This window comes from Narcine bancroftii, chromosome 5, assembly GCF_036971445.1.
Source record: "Narcine bancroftii isolate sNarBan1 chromosome 5, sNarBan1.hap1, whole genome shotgun sequence".
NCBI classification, from domain to species: domain Eukaryota; kingdom Metazoa; phylum Chordata; class Chondrichthyes; order Torpediniformes; family Narcinidae; genus Narcine; species Narcine bancroftii.
The window spans coordinates 108,572,250-108,588,873 of record NC_091473.1 but is presented as its reverse complement, the minus strand read 5'-3'; the positions used below and the strand labels follow the sequence as shown (position 1 = coordinate 108,588,873).

Genomic DNA, 16,624 nt, shown 5'->3' with positions numbered 1-16,624 from the left:
GTCCTCAATGATTCTCTGAGCCCTCTAAGTATCGCTACCTACAGATATTGTCGATAGAGGGAAGGGAGACCCCAGTAATCTCAGCATTTTTAATCACCCTTTGTTCTGCCTGCTAATTCTTTGCACTATGATACAGCTTATCAAGATATCCTCTATTGTGCTCCTGTACAATGTTGTTAGGATGGTGGCCGGTAGCCTTGCCCGCCTCAACCTCCTTAGTAAGTGTAGGTGCTCCTGTGTCTTCCTGATAAGTCATCCTTTAAATGGATGCCAAGGAACTTTGTGGTCCCCACTTTCTCTATGACAGAGTTTTGACAGCACGGGATATGGAAAGGTTTTTCTTCCTTGTGGGAGAATCCATAACTAAGGGGTCATTGTTTAAAAATAAAAGGCTGCCAATTTAAGATTGGGATGAGACAAAATTCTTTTCTCTCTGGGTTCTTCCCAGTGAGGGCAGTCTTTGAATATTTTTAAAGCAGAGTTAACTAGATTATTTTAAGCAAAGGGATAAAACATCACAGAGGATAAACATCAAGTTGGATGATTAGAACATTATACAGTGAATTAAAAACAAAATGACATTCAAGAAGTATACACAAAATATGGGTTATGAAATTCTGTATTTAGATGAATTATATAATGGGGAATAATTGTAAATCTTAACATACACATTTGTTATTGTAATTACCAGTTTTTCTCCTCTGCCCTCCCTGCCACCTCCCCCTCCCCACAGGTGGGAGCCAGCGGCTGCCTCGTGCTGTGGGAATCAGCAAAGCCAAAGAACTTATTTTCACAGGTCGACAGGTAGATGGCAAGCAGGCAGCGTCCATAGGTCTCGTGAATGATGCTGTGACTCAAAATGATTTGGGAGATGCAGCTTATCAAAAGGCACTTGATCTGGCTAAAGAGATACTTCCACAGGTTTGTAATAAACTAATTGCATTAAATCATAGCGATAGCTATGTTTTTTTAAAATAATGTGATTAGACTAAAGACTGTGCATCCACAAACCAAAAGTTTGGAGCAATTTACAGGTGCTTAGCTTAAGGTGAGAGTTCACGTATGTATTAGCCACAATAATGTAGAATTATATTAATGTGGCTGTAGGTGTTGGTAATAAATCATTAAGAAAGTTGTATTTCTATCAATAAATATCTGAACATTTCTTTCTTCTTTGGCTTGGCTTCGCGGATGAAGATTCATGGAGGGGTATGTCCACGTCTGCTACAGGCTCGTTGGTGACTGACAAGTCTGATGTGGGACAGGGAGGCACAGTTGCAGTGCTTGCAAGGGAAAATTGGTTGGTTGGGGTTGGGTGTTTCCTCCTTTGTCTTTTGTCAGTGAGGTGGGCTCTGCGGTCTTCTTCAAAGGAGGTTGCTCCCGCCGAACTGTGAGGCGCCAAGATGCACGGTTGGAGGCGAGATCAGCCCACTGGCGGTGGTCAATGTGGCAGGCACCAAGAGATTTCTTTAAGCAGTCCTTGTACCTCTATTTATTTAACTTATAAAATTAACATTTTGTGTAATCTTATTTAAAGGGTCCAGTGGCTCTGAAGATGGCAAAGCAAGCAATGAACAGAGGCATCGAGGTAATGCTTTGGCTACATACCAGATCAATTAAGAACAAATTCACACTACCTTATTCTTTACCATTGTCAAAATCCTTGCAACACCCCCAGTTCTATTTGAAACTAGGTAAATAACCATCAGCAGCACCTGGACACTAGAAATCTAGCAGACACTAATATAATTTTACCAACATCTGGTCGCTGTTGAGAGTTTTACAATGTCTAAAGCAGGCCGGATGTAGCTCACATATGGCATCAACACAATCTTGTTTGGATTAATGAGGATTTTAAAACTAATTTCTTTGTGCCCTGGTTAAGATATCAGATTTTCTTTAAAATGAAGTTGGCACTTTGCTATGACTCCAGGAATCAGGGTTTGGACAAGATCAAGATTACTTTTAGTTATTGAAAATGTTCTGACCCTGTGTACACTGTTAAATGATTTTCTGAGATCCTGGTGGCCTGCTGACATGACATAACCTTCTATACTTTGAGCCAGTCACTGAAATAGTGGGGGGAAAAAAAAGTTTGCATTCCACCCCCCCATAGATGATAGTTTTCATGATAAAGCATTATTAATCAAATGATTCTCACTTGTAAACAATGTTGCCATCTGCATTCTATCTATTTCAGACTTTCTGGTCTTGCTGTGTAGGATAAATTCTATATTTTATTAATATATGTAGGTGATGAGGGGTTCAATGTCTTGTTTTCAATCTCAACAATTGTATCCAATCACCTCAGTTTGTTTTGACAGGACCAAAGAAGACTTTCTATCATTAGATGATTAAATATTGGCATGACTTGTTAAATCCCACGTGAATCAGTGATTGAAAACACTGATGTTGGATTAATTTACCAACAGTACTACTTCAGAGAAGAATGTATTCCTACTAAATGTGCTAAAAGTACTGAATAGGAAAATTTTATTATTAACATATTTTTCTTATCCTAAATTTGTATTCATTTCTCTGTAGGTAGAAATTGCATCTGGAATGGCAATTGAGGAAATGTGTTATGCTCAGGTACGACATGCCTTCATTTTATTTTTGAAGTCTAATGGTATTTCAGGTAAGGTTGGCTTTGGAAAACGTATTTAAACATTTTTTGATATTTGTATCTTTTGCCAACAGGTCATACCTACAAAAGACCGTTTGGAGGGAATGGCAGCATTTATAGAAAAAAGATTACCACATTTCACTGGAGAATGAAATACATATCTCAGACCTATTAAAAATAACTAATTACAATCACAGATAAGTATTTTAAGATTCTTCTTGACAGTGTACTTTCACAAGTTAGTGAAAACTTTGTTTCTACATAATGTGTGCAGTGTCATTTGGCTGGGAATTGATCAGTGAGGACAGTGGTACAGATTGAAGCATTCTGTGATCTGGCAACTACTGTCACCCAGCATGTTTTGCATCTACTAATTACACTGGACAATACATTTTTTCCAAAAGGTTTGCTTCCTGAAAACAAATTGAGGATTATGATAAGCTGAACACAAAGATAATTTAAGATTTGCTGTAGTGGAGAAATGTTAACTTTTATTGAATTTAACATGTTTAATCAAGTAATGATGCTGGTAGTTTGTTAAATTGACCTAAAAATGTTTTGCTGCTGATATTTTTGTACTCAGCATCTGATGCCTCTCGTCAAGTGTCCCACAATAGTCAGCCAGCATTGATGGATTCCAATTGCCCTGGTACAACTTTTCCATGGTTGCCATGTCCTGGTGAAACCTTTCGCCGAGTTTGTCACTGACTACACCAACATTAGCAGGGAAGAAGTCAAAGTGTGAATGCGGAAAATAGATTTTCAATGACATGTTGCACTTTGTGGTTTTGTATATTTGAAGTAGACTTGAATGTGACAGAAAATCACTAAAATAGGTGATATCTTTATTTTTTTTTAAAAAGTATGTGATAGGAAAATTAAGGTGGTTTTTTTGTGATCAGCAGGCCAAAAATCCATAAAATACCCCAAAAATGTTCTGGAAGCAAAATTTTTGTTGTTCAGTGTTATAATCAAGATGTTTAAACCAAAATTCGTTCTAATCTGTAGTTTATTAACCTATCAGTGTAATTTGCAATCTTCAACATCAGTGATTTGAGCAGTGTTTTGGTCATGGAAACTTTTGGGCAACACAGTTCTTAATGTTTATATTTTATATATATATTTTTTAAAAAGTTATCCTCCGAGCAAGAGGATTAATGAGGCATTTTCTGTGGTTTGGCACCAATCAGGTCCCAAGGGTACCAGATTAATGAATTTCAACCTGTAGTAATAAATGTTAGCAATTTGATAGGAACCCCCCCCCCCCCCAATCACATCACAAGGTTGATTTTCTGTATATATTTTTAAAAAAGCACTTTTGTTTCAATAAATTTAATTTAATTCAAATGGCATTGTCAAATACTGAAAAACCTTGTGTAGAGGAACCATACATCCATTTGGCCTGCATGATAGCTAGTTTAAACCCAACATAAACACTTCTTTTCAATAATCTCACCTCCTTACTGCAATAGACAGGTTGGTGTCTTGCTGGTTAGTCCTGACACCCATGCCTATTTTAGAAAATGTGAAGTTTCCGAAGGGAATTTCAAATTGTAATGGATTTATATTAATCTTAAATGTTAAACTATATTTCTCAAATGACTTAGATGTATTCTTAGTAACTTTGGGTGGTTACAGGGGCACTAAAACAACACATGAGGTTCTTTGAGATAGAAGACACAAGCCAGTTTGAGATGAAAATGGATGCTGATTTGAAGTTAGTCAAGAAGATGAAAAGGATTTGTGGTTCTTGATATATTGGAAATAATGGGTGTTATTTCAGAAGTACCTATATAAATGCACGGCTGTTTTAGTTCTGAGGAAAGCAGACTTCTTGGAGACCTAAGTGGATGTGAATGCTTTTAGCACATTCGTGTCAAAAGGCCTTATGAGTTTCAAAGACAAATTATAACACATACCAAGTAACACAAGAAATATATTCTCGAAATGAGAGAGTTCAGTTTGGGGACATACAGGGATTGAAACCTTGTGAAAGACAGGGTTGAGTCATAGTAACTAGAATTGGTGCTGTTGTGTATTACTTTGGGAAAAGGGAACACTGAATCAGTGGCTTTTGAAATAAAGACCACTTCACTGTCTCTTTGAAAAAGACATTTCTATTGAGTCTATTTTTGTAAGGCCACTTTGTTTAAGCCTTGTCTGGCTTTATGAATTCATTGTGGAAGAAAATAGCCACATTGTGAGTAAAGGCCTGAAAATGATATTTAAAAGCACTTTATAATTATTTTTGAACTGAGAATTTAAGACCTTCAAGCAAGACTAAAATGATACTGAACCTTTAAAGACTGACACTTCAGAGTGGGACTTTAATTATACATATATTTGCGAATAATGGGGTTAAATTAGGTTTTAAAGAATTATTTTGAATTTACCATTATCTGGTGAATTTTCCATTGCTGTATGAGTGTTTGAGCTAACAAAGTCCCTTTTAGTCCCAAAAATAATTGAAAGGGTTGTTAGTTTGTAACAAAACAAATGGGATCAGTATGATTTCAGACCAATAATGGAAAATTGCAAATGTTGTCACAGCCAAGCTCAATTTAAATACGATATTGCGAGCAGAGGGTTGGATGAGCTCATCCAAGCTGAAATCCTGCAATTATGAGAATATAATGCTGATGACAGAAGTTGCACATGCAATTAGCAATCTAGCTATTAAAACAGACAAACTTGTAACAATTGATGTATAGCATCAGAAAACTGAAGGAAGGAGATGGCAGTTGTATCAGTGATTTAAGTTTGTTTCTGTATTGCATTACCTTTTTCTGGTAGAAATTGCAGTTCCTTCAAAGGTGACAGGATAGATCACATAGTGCAGTCATTGCTTGTTCCATTTAGGATGTGATATTGTTAACAGGGGAAACAGGTACAATAGATGGGGCTGTAATATTGCTAATGAGGAGTTAGTATCAGAGGGGCCAAAGCAAAGAAGATCCTGAAATCAGCTCCTAGTTGCAACCAGGAAAGTGATCAATGAAACAGGACAACCTATTGCAGTAGCTGAGACTAAAGTGAGAATTAGTAGATGGAAAAATATTTCCCAGGGACATGAACAGTAAGTCTTCTAATCCAGTACATTTGCGTGGTGCTGGGTTTTCTACTTGTTTTGTTATTCCCATTAACATCCTCATACACACTAGTTTCCCTTTTTATATATCAGAACACCTAACAATTATAGTAATTCACAATCTCAATGTTTGTCTGGAGACTTGCTTTAATTTTCCAGTCACATTGTTCCTTGAGTTCAAGATTGAATTCAAGTGTAGGGTAAAAAAAGTCACATCAAGAGTATGTGGAGACAAGGCATACAAAAAGCATTCAGCAAAATGAATGGTATTGGGTTACCAACTGTGTTTGTACTCAATGGCAGATCAGACCAAATAGCTTGCTTCCATTCCTTTTCTACATGTTGGATAGAGGATAGGACAAAAAAAGCTGGTAATGAGAATTCTTGCCCCATATTGTTTTTCACTGCTTAAATAATTAGGTATGCTCTGACTGAATAAACACAAGCTATATTGATGTCATTCTTGATCTATTAGATATTAACTCAGCATATTAATTAAAAGTAGCGGAGGGTGGAGTAGAATGTTCAGGAAAAGTAATAATGCAAGAATGGATCAGAGATGATCACACTTAAATGATCAATAAAAGTGGAGATCTTTGTTTCATGAGTGCAGTGATATGGACTTTTGGTGGTGTGAATCCCTAATTGTAATGACAGCTGGCTTGCTAAGCCATTTCAGTACTGCAGGTTTTGAGGAAGATGTAGGCTGGGGCGGGCAACCTTTTACCATGCATGGGCTGGATGGTGTGACAATGGGTGAACTGGTGCCACCATAATTGGAATAAATATGATGATGCATTTCAGGTCAGGGAAGGCACCAGGAATCACGTTAGTCATTAAAATGGCACGATTTTTAAAAAAAATGTCACAATGAAAGTAAAATAACTAACCCCAAAACAGATGTGGGGAGGGGGGGGAGGAAAATGTCATACAGAGAGAGAGGGAGTACAACACAGACGAGAAGCCACATCGAGAGATGGTGTCTATACAGGAAAAGTCTCATACAGAAACAGAAAAAGGAGTACCACAGAGAAGGCCCTCACAGACAGCGGGATAATGTCACCATGGGAGGAGGGTGGGAGACAGCCTGGAGCCTCACACCGGGCCAGATGTGGCCCTCCGGGCTGTATGTTGCAAACCCCTGCCAGGATAACAGATTTCATTGGTCAACTAAATCCTCCCCTTCCCACCAAAGTTCTGAGTATAACAACTTTCTGAACAAAACTTTGTTACAAAGCATTCCGGTGATTTCTCCAGTGTGCATCGTGGAGGTAGAGGCATGGTGCTGGATCAGTGCTCCAGGGATACAACAGGGAATTAAAGTTAATTGGATTGGTCTGTATAGAGCCAACAAGGTCCTAAATGGCTAACATTTATCATGGAATCTTTATCACCTCCTTGTGTTCTGTAATGATTCCATGGTAAATGCTTGCAGCACATTGCTCCAGGATTAAACATCTTAAAAACTCCAATAAAAGCAGTAATTACAGAGACTATAATATGACAAGGAAACGCAATGTGAATCAGGCAAACAATTAGATTCTGGTGTTCAGTGTGTACAACTGATGCCAATGAAAAAGGAAAATGCAAGGTTCAAACCAGTTCCCCTAAAAACATCAAACTTGCATTCAATCTTTAATAGAATGCTCTTTAAAAAAAAAGGAAAAGTCTGAACTGAGAATCTTAAAAGCAATAACAAATTAAATATGTGCAAGCAATGTGAAAAGAAATACACCAATACAAAGTTTCAAAAGCAGGAGGTAACAGGTCATACAAAAGTTTTTAAAAAGGGAGCATGAGGGCTTTGGGGCAAAAATCAAGATTAAACTTTTTCATTTTTTAAATAAAAGATAAACTTGTGTGACATCCAGATTAAGTTAACATTATATCAGAAGCATTCTAATTTAATTTTTAAATCTGATCCTACAGTACGTTAATAGTCCATTACGCCCCTCAAAATCGTGCCACCCAAATACTTCAATTAACCTGCAACCTGTGCAAGTTTCCAAAGGAAACCCATACATACGTGGGGAGAATGTACAAACTCCTTACAGACAGCGCCAGATATGAACCCAAGTTGCTACCGCTGCCAGCTGGAGTTGCGCTAATTCATTTAAATAAAATCTGCTGCAGAATGAACAAAACACTTTCAAAGACAACATCAAAAAGCAGACCAACGCTCCACTGTGGTAAACTTGAACTGCATCTAGATAATTTGTAGAAATATTCAACAGCATATACTATTACAATCACATTATTTTCATTGGACATCTGAAAATGAATCTATGTTCATTTTACTGATATAATTTGGTACTTTCATCACTCCCTTACATGGTTTAACTTTCATTGATTTCTAATATTTCTGCAACATTGAGTTTGAGAATTACTGGAAAAATTGCATGGCTGTATTTGGAACAAATTGTAAGAGCATTAGAAGAAGACCAATCAAATTTGCAAGCATTTTCATTCCTAGAAGGTTAAAGTAACCTGTTGATCAAGTCAGTCCCTTAAATTTCATCCCACCTGTAAAAGTTGCAAATAGCAGGAATTTCAAAGTAGTTTGAGTGGAATTTAAACCAAATCAAGCTGTAATGCTACAAATGTAATACTTTGCAAGAATCCAACATTAAACAGCTGCAAACTTGGAGAAAAGTACATAATCTGGAGGTCTTACTGAGTGCCAAGCAGTTAGAGTTTGATCACCTATTCCTTCAAGTCAAGAACACAAATCACCACAACATTATAACAAATAGTATATATATGGACTTAACTAGGCAATATTTATCTGTTGTGAGATGAAGCTTTTTTGAGGGGTTGGTAGTAATTGGATAAGCGTATGCTTTCAGAATTTTCTTTAAAATAACAAAGATCTTTATCAAAATCTTTAGAGCTTGTTCCAGGAAGACCCTAACCTTAAAAACTTGGCTCGCCTTACTGAATTGTACCAGACATGAGGACTGTTTCTAAAAAAGAATAAGAATCTATAATTAGGATATCATTGTATTTTATTGAAGAACTTAATTAAATCATAATGTGTATTAAGAAAAACCAGGATTGAAGAACAAATTGAAAGGAGATGTGAAGGAATTGACAAATCTTCAAGATCAGTTGTAGAGAGAAAACCAAAAAACTAAGAGCAATGGCTTTAAATAGAGATGGCACTAAATTCTGGTTCAACTATAGACAAATTTAATGTGCTAGTTTGTCCATTATATTCAAGCCATAGAAAAATATAACTGACATTTGGGATAGGATATTTTAAATGTATTATATTGAATAAGACAACTACTGAAAGCCAAAGATTTACGAGATGACATTTCAATCTGTACTGGACAGGTTTTGAATAAGGAAAAGATACTTTTTCTGGTACAGGGAATATGTGGGAAGAGATCATAATTTAATAACTTTTCAGAAATCGGTGTATGGATTAGTGTTCCATGTAGCTGAGAAGAGAACCATCATCTTATGCAGCATTAACTCCAAAAGATGCCTTGATGTAAAGGAAATGCAAGGGAAATTTTATCACTTTGGATGGCTGCAGCAAAAGAACAAACACAAAAAGGATTAAAAGCCCAACCTTTTGTGTGGTAAATACAAACTTTGCAACATTTTTAAAAAAATATTCAGGAACAGCATTGTTTAGAGTCATACACAGAAATAAATCAGTTTCATGTTTCTTCTGGCTATCCGGACTGCTCTTTTCCATAATGTATTTTTGTTTAAAAACAAGCTTAGAAGTTACCAAATGTGTTTTTGTTGAACGTACTTGTACAATCTCACAATTAAATCTGATCACTCTAGAACACTTTAGTTTGTGGCCGGAAGAGACCTTTCAATGGCGCATAATATACCTCTCTAAAGTTTCAATAATGCTAATAACAATCTTGAAAACATCTGGTGAAATCTGTGGATGGTTCTTAATGTTGTATAATTGTTGCATCCCACCTTCTTCAATGAGCATGCTGCAGTACCTAGGTGCTGTAGAATAGACAAAAAAGTATTGGAAGCCACTCTTGAAATTTAATCATCAATAGTCTCTGCCATAATACATCAGATCACAAAGCAAAACTTGCCAAGTCAATAATAAATGTTGAGTGATATAAAATTAAAAATGGGTCATTTTAAGCAAGTCCACCAGAGGTAACTCATGATCAGATCCACTTTGATCATTTTTTCGAACAACTGAAGTTAAAATTACTTTTGTTAATCAAGTGAATAGTGAAAATTGCAATGTAACAAATAGTTAACGAGTAGCATAGTACAGCCCTGGCTATCAGGATTAGTGTTTGAACCCCGTGCTGTCTGTAATGAGTTTGTAAGTTCTTCCCTGTGTCTGCGTGGGTTTTCCCCAGGGGTGTAGGTTTCTTCCCACTGTTTGAAACGTACCAGAATGTAGGTTAATTGAGAGGTGTGGACTGAAATGGCTTGTTACTGTGCTGTAAGTCTACATTTAAAAATTAATGTACCCCTAGCTTGCATGTTTTTATGAAGTATGGCACAAGGGGTGTAGCATTACCTTAACAAGAAAAAGTTTATTTAAAAATACAACTCCAGTTAATCCATCACAATGTCAATATTATCAAATACTTTCAAAACAAAACCAAGAAACCAGAAAATTTGTCTATTGTTCTTTTAATAATTAATAACTTTAATGGGAATTGCATCTTAACTAATCTTATCTAGCACAACACAAAAAAAATGAACATTACTACATTTATCTTCTGATTATCACTTACCATTTTTGCTGCAGACATGTTGCATTGCCCAGACAGCCCAAATCTGCACTCCTGGTGTATCCGAACATTCCAACAATGGAAAAAATGGACTGAATGACCTTGGAAAATAATATTCCATTTTAGTAAAAAAAGGAAAAATTGAGTGGAATTTTCAAAATTTATCTTTAATTTGTTAAATCACTGAAGCAAGAGATGTTAGAAATGGGAAACGAAGGAGTTAAACAAGAAAGATATTTACTTCATGTGAATGCTACATGACCTGCTGGGTTTCTCTTGCATATTTGTGTATTAGAATTTGAGATAAATAAACCAATTCCTGTGTTGATCTATCCTTACTCCACCACCATCCCCTACTTCTCAACACTCCTGCCAGTTGGAGAGAGAATGTTAATAGATTAAAGCAAATCACCAAATATCAAAATTTCACATACCTATAAGCTACCATCTCGCAATCCGGTGTTGGCCAATTTAAAATAACTGAATGCTGAAAAGAAAGGTATGTATATTTATCTAAAGGCAGTCAACCAAATATTTTTCTATAGAAATTATCTGTATTAAAACATTATATATGGTAGGTGAACAAAAATATCAATTTAACAAATAAAGTTAGGATTTACTGTATTGAAAAATAATTTAACTTGGATTAATTTTTAGCAATTTGTACAAAAATGTTTGTCTTTGTACAAAATTAACCAACGAACAGGCTTATAGAGGAAAAAAAACAATTATTTCTATATTCAAGCTAAATGACCCTTTTCTTGAAAGTGCCAATATTGAAGTGAATTAGCAGGCAATTTCATATCACCAGATGTCTTTGCACTGAACTAAGTAGATTTTAATTTAGACATATAGCATAGTAACAGGCCCTTTCAGCCTAAGCCTGTGCCACCCATTTAGGCCCAAATGACCTACATCCATGGGAAGGTTATATTTAGATATCCATTTAAAGATTTTTTTTAAAAATCACTGACACCACTACTTTACAGTTATTCAAAGGGAAATAAATGGTTGAGGGTCATGAGCATGGTAGATGGCAGAAATCATTGTTTTGTAAAAGGATCTCAAAAATGGTACCATGGAAAAAGTTGCAACATAAATAAATGGCTCACAGGGTTGGCATGGTCAGACTTGCATGGTGAATGGTATGGCCCTGGAGAGTTGTAGACCAGGGAGAACAAGAGCGCAGTTTTCTGAATGTGACAACTCAGATGGACAAGGTGGTAAAAGAGTTTGCAAACTGGAGTTTTTGGTGCCAATGAAAAAGTTAGCTGTGAAAATACAAAATATCTGCAATAGGAAAAACAGAGATTCTACTGCTAAAGCACTGTTTAGCTGTATTGGGTCCCTAAGTTTGAAAAACAAAAAAAAAATTGACATGCAGATACAAGAATATATGTCCTCTAATCTTCAGGGAGATTAGTACAGAAATTACAGGGCCCTGGCAAATGCATTCAAAATGTCCTTAGCTACATGTGAGGTCCCAGAGGATTGGAGGGTAGCTCATGTTCTGTTGTTTAAAATAAGGCTCCAAAAATAAACTAGGTAATTATAGGCTGGTGAGCCTGACATCAGTAGTAGGTAAATTATTGAAAGGAGTTGTGAGAGAGAGAGAGGATATATAGGTATTTGGACAGCCATGGGCTGATTAAGAACAGTCAGCATGGCTTTGTGCGTGGTAGGTCATATTTAACGAATCTTGAAGAGTTTTTCGAGGTTAGCAAGAAGGTAGATAAAGCAAAGGCTGTGGATGTTGTCTACATGGACTTTAGTAAAGCTTTTGACAAGGCCCCACAAGGGAGATTAGTTCAGACAGTTAAGAGGTTGTAAACTGGATTTGAAATTGGCTATGTGGGAGAAAACAGAGTGGTAGTGGATGATTGCTTCTCAGACTGGAGGAGTGTGACTAGAGGTGTGCCTCAGGGACCATTGATGTTTGTTGATGATGACACAAAGATAGGAGGCATTGTGGACAGTGAGGAAGATTTTCAAAGCTTGCAGAAGGATCCAGATCAATTAGAAAATAGGCCGAAAAAAAGCAGATGGAGGTTAATGCAGACAAGTGTGAGGTGTTGCATTTTGGTAAACCAAGGTAGGACATACACAGTAAATGGTAGGATACTGAAGAGTGTGGAGGAGCAAAGAGATCTGGGAATACAGATAAATAATTCCATGAAGCTGGCGTCTCAGGTGGGCAAGGTTGAAAAAAATGATTTACAAAGGCCAAGATGCCAAAACCTAAGTATGAGTATAGGAATTGGGATGTTGTTTTAAGACGTTGGTGAGGCCAAATATGGAATATTGTGTGCAGTTTTGGTCGCCTAGCTACAGGAAGAATATCAATAAGACTGAAAGAGTGCAGAGAAGACTTACTAGGATGTTGCCAGGTCTTCAGGAGTTGAGTTACAGGGAAAGATTAAACAGGTTCGGACCTTATTCATTGGAGTGAAGATTTTATAGAGGATTACAAGATTATGAGAGGTATAAACAGTGGATCCAGTTAGATTGCGGGAGATTAATACAAGAGGACAAGTTTTAAGCTGAAAGGGGAAAGTTCTTCACTCAGAATGGTAGGAGTGTGGAATGAGCTGCCATCTGATGTGGTGAATGCAGGCTTGATCTTAAGAATAAATTGGATAAATATGTGGATGGCAGAAGTCTGGAGGGTTATGGAATGGGAGCAGATCAATGGTATAGCGGAATGATGGTTAGCACAGACTAGAAGAGCTGAATGGCTTGTTTTCTGTGCTGTAGCATTCTGATTCTAAGAAGCAACTAATAAGGCTTCATTAGCCTTCAGGAGTCTGGGTACAAAAGGAAGGAAGTCCTCCCACTAATGAGCAGGTTTTTGGTGGTTAAATTGGCTTTGAAGGAAAAATGAAGATTCTCAGTGGAGAGGTTCTTCACACTGTCAGGACTTTTTTTTTATACATAAATGATGTCACACTGAGTGGCTTGGTATGGCAATTTTACCATCTACAAATTTTCTAATGATACCATGGCAGTGGGTTATACAAAAAGGGGTGATGGGTCAGCACAGGACAGATTTAAAACCGTTGAATGTTGTCCTGATTAGTTTTCACTTCCTAAAGTCCACAGAGGTGTACAATCCACTAATCGTTGGGGGATCAGAGGTGGAGAGGGAGAGCAAATTTAAATTCCTGGGAGACACCCTCAATAGACCAACACACGAATGTCATAATGAAGAAAGCATGTCAGCGCCTCTACTTCCTCAGGAGTTTGCAGAGGTTTGGTATGACATGGCAAACTTCTACAGATGTATAGTGGAAAATGTGCTGACCGGCTACATCACGGCCTAGTATGAGGGCACCAGCACCTGAGCAGAAAGCTCTGTAAAATGTAGTGGACAAAGCCCAGCACATCAAAGGCAAAACTCTCTCCACCAGAAAAAATCCATATGGAATTCTGCCATCGGAAAACAGCAGCAATCATCAAGGATCTACATCACCCTAGACATGCTCTGTTCTCTCCTATCAGGAAAGAGGTATAGGTGCCAGAAAAGACCCATACCACCAGATTCAGGAACAGTTGCTAACCCTCCACCATCACACTCCTAAACAATAAACTCAACCAGAGACCTACTGAAGGACCATCACAAATAGAATGGGGAAAAGAAATCAGTGCAGTGGTTTCTCAGAATAATGCTATGCATATCATATACAGACAGGACAACAAACAAAAAAGTTTTACAAAGACAAAAACAAAATGTATATTACTTAAAAGAATCAAAGCATCAATCGAATTCTTTGGACACATCATGTGAAGAGATATATTAGAACACTTAGTTAAAAAGCTAGAAGGAAAGAGAAAATGAAAATGAAGTGGGAGCAAGAGGAGGCCATCAGGCCCATCAAAGTCTGCTCTGCCATTCAACAAGATCATGGCTGATCTGGCTATGGACTCAGTTCAACCTGCCGTCTTTTCCCACAACCCTCAATTCCTCTACAACATTAAATATATTTATGACACTGATAGATTTTAACTAGTCAGCCTCCACTGCTTCCTTGGATTCCAGATTCACTACTCTCTGGGTAAAGGAGTTCTTCCTTATCTCCATCCTAAATCTTGAGGCTACGTCTCCTTGTTCTACTCATCTACTGGTAGAAACGATACACTATCTAAAAGTATTAAAAATCAAAATATTTACATAACTTAAAAATACTTGCCTTTATCCTGAATATTCAGTTACATAGTTTAAAATCATGCACAAAAACAGACAGCAATATTCTCCACCAACAATCAGTGTCTTTGTCCAGTGTTTTGTGAGAGGTTACAAAAAAAAAGACAAAAAGGAGTTTGTCAGAACATATAACCAAAAGCTTAGTCAAGATAGTTTTTATTAAACTCTATTGAACTTCCTAAAGGAAGGAAAATTGAATATGGAGATGTTTAGGGAAAATATTCCAGATTTTAGATGAAAGTCATCATGAGGTAGGTAGTGGGGGGGGGGGGGGGGGGGGGGGCTGTGGGGTGATATTGGCTAAGAGATCATTGATGGGCATTAATTTTAAAATGCAAGTTCAGCTGGAACCAGACACAAATCAAATTTTGCTATGATTTAAAAATATGAACAGAATAGTTCTGGAAGAGCTCATATTATGTAGGATGAAGAATGAGAAGCTGTACATGAGACTATTGTTTGTCAATTACTCTTTTGCAAGAAATGGATAAAGATGTGACAGAAGACCCACAGATCAACAATACAGTTTTACAAAGATAAAATGGACATTCTTGTTTATGGTGTGGATGTGTGACAGGAAGCAGGTCATAATCAAAAAGGAGTCCAAAGCTGCAAATGACCGTTCTGCCCCATTGGCCAATAAAACAGATGAAGTCTGTGGCCAAGAAAAAAGTCTTATGGTTACAGTTTGGGAGACGGTCACTACTATGCTCCAATATTTAGTGAAAGTATTACTATGAATAAAGGCTGAAGCAGCTCAACAAACCAGGAGGTACTGAAGAAGTTAACAGTGATGATAATGAAATATAGCTGGGTGTCATTAGCACATCTGTACATGACAGATTATGTCATGGCGATGGCAATGGTGCAGAATTATAAACTAGCAAGAGCCAAGTCATGACTTTTCTTTAAATCAAACAGTAGAAGTATTTCCCAGCATTATTTCATACATCAGCAACAACAGTCTGATTTATTGTAAAGAAAGCTCTATTTTAGAAATCTTCATACAAATCCAAAAGACAGTGTATAAACATACCAATTGTTCCAGAAGAGAAGCTCGGAGATCAAGATCCAGTGTCCAGACAGGTAGCCCCCGGGATATCAAATGAGCAATTATTCCTGCAGCAAAGTAACTGACCTCCACTTCTTTATTATGTAATAAGACACTGAAATAGAACACAATATATTACAATAATAACATTTCTTCAATAGATATACTTAAATCAACATTGGTGTTTCAAATCTTGGTGCATGCACAAAATGTTAATTGAACATGCCTCCTAAAACTCAATCATTCTTGGTAAACCTATTACTCATTGGCTTCCCACCCACCTTAACATACCCACCTCAGTATTTACAGTCTTCTTCAAATCTATATTCTCACATCAAATATTCTATCCTTCGCACCTCATGCCCAGTCAAATCAGTATTGTTCTTACTCGGGCCTCTTCCCTCAAGTAAAACACAAAAGTTTGTAGTGGTTGAAGTAAAAACTCAATGCTGTAGACAATGGTCAAACTGTCTCCGTCTTGGGAGACGAGCTTTCTACCAGCTAATTTTACAAATCCAGCAACTCCCACAAATACCTCGACTACACTTCTTCACACCCAATCTCCTGCATGGATTCTATTCCCTTCCCTTCAATCTGAAATGTCCATTTTCTTCCACAAATGTGGTTTCCCCTCCATCACCATCAATAGAGCCTTTACCCGCATCTCCTCCATTTCCCTTTCCCGCTCAACTGCCCTGGTCCCCTCTGCCCTCAGATGTAACAACCAAAGGATACAGCTTGTCTTTACCTACCACCCCACTAGCCTCCACATTGAACACATTATTTCCGCCACCTACACCAGTTGAGTTTCTCCAGCATTGTTTTTACTTCCTCTTCCCTCACATTAACCCTTCATTGAAAGTTACGCTTACTTTAACTGACCTCATTTCTCCATCCCCCCCCATATCTCAACAATGTGGAATTC

General features: G+C 37.2%; 2 protein-coding genes across 7 annotated transcripts in view; one reads left to right on the top strand and one right to left on the bottom strand.

Annotated features, from left to right (window-relative positions):
- Positions 1-3,973, top strand: part of echdc2 (enoyl CoA hydratase domain containing 2) — a 34,849-nt gene extending 30,876 nt beyond the window's left edge. For both annotated transcript variants that reach the window (XM_069938703.1, XM_069938704.1), the window contains 4 exons: positions 734-921; positions 1,538-1,588; positions 2,545-2,592; positions 2,701-3,973. In XM_069938703.1, the coding sequence (XP_069794804.1) occupies positions 734-921; positions 1,538-1,588; positions 2,545-2,592; positions 2,701-2,778 (365 nt within the window). In that variant the 3' untranslated portion in view covers positions 2,779-3,973. The remainder of the gene's footprint in view (positions 1-733; positions 922-1,537; positions 1,589-2,544; positions 2,593-2,700) is intronic.
- zyg11 (zyg-11 family member, cell cycle regulator) overlaps positions 1-16,624 on the bottom strand; it is a 132,844-nt gene that overhangs the window by 12,722 nt on the left and 103,498 nt on the right. For 2 of the 5 annotated variants that reach the window (XM_069938701.1, XM_069938699.1), the window contains exons 14-17: positions 15,685-15,814; positions 10,882-10,934; positions 10,451-10,548; positions 9,566-9,692 (exon numbers count right to left, since the gene is read on the bottom strand). In XM_069938701.1, coding sequence (XP_069794802.1) covers positions 9,566-9,692; positions 10,451-10,548; positions 10,882-10,934; positions 15,685-15,814 — 408 coding nt within the window. Of the gene's footprint in view, positions 1-5,843; positions 9,250-9,565; positions 9,693-10,450; positions 10,549-10,881; positions 10,935-14,634; positions 14,715-15,684; positions 15,815-16,624 lie in introns of those variants that run through there. The other 3 variants (XM_069938700.1, XR_011357860.1, XM_069938702.1) reach the window with 3 other exon arrangements.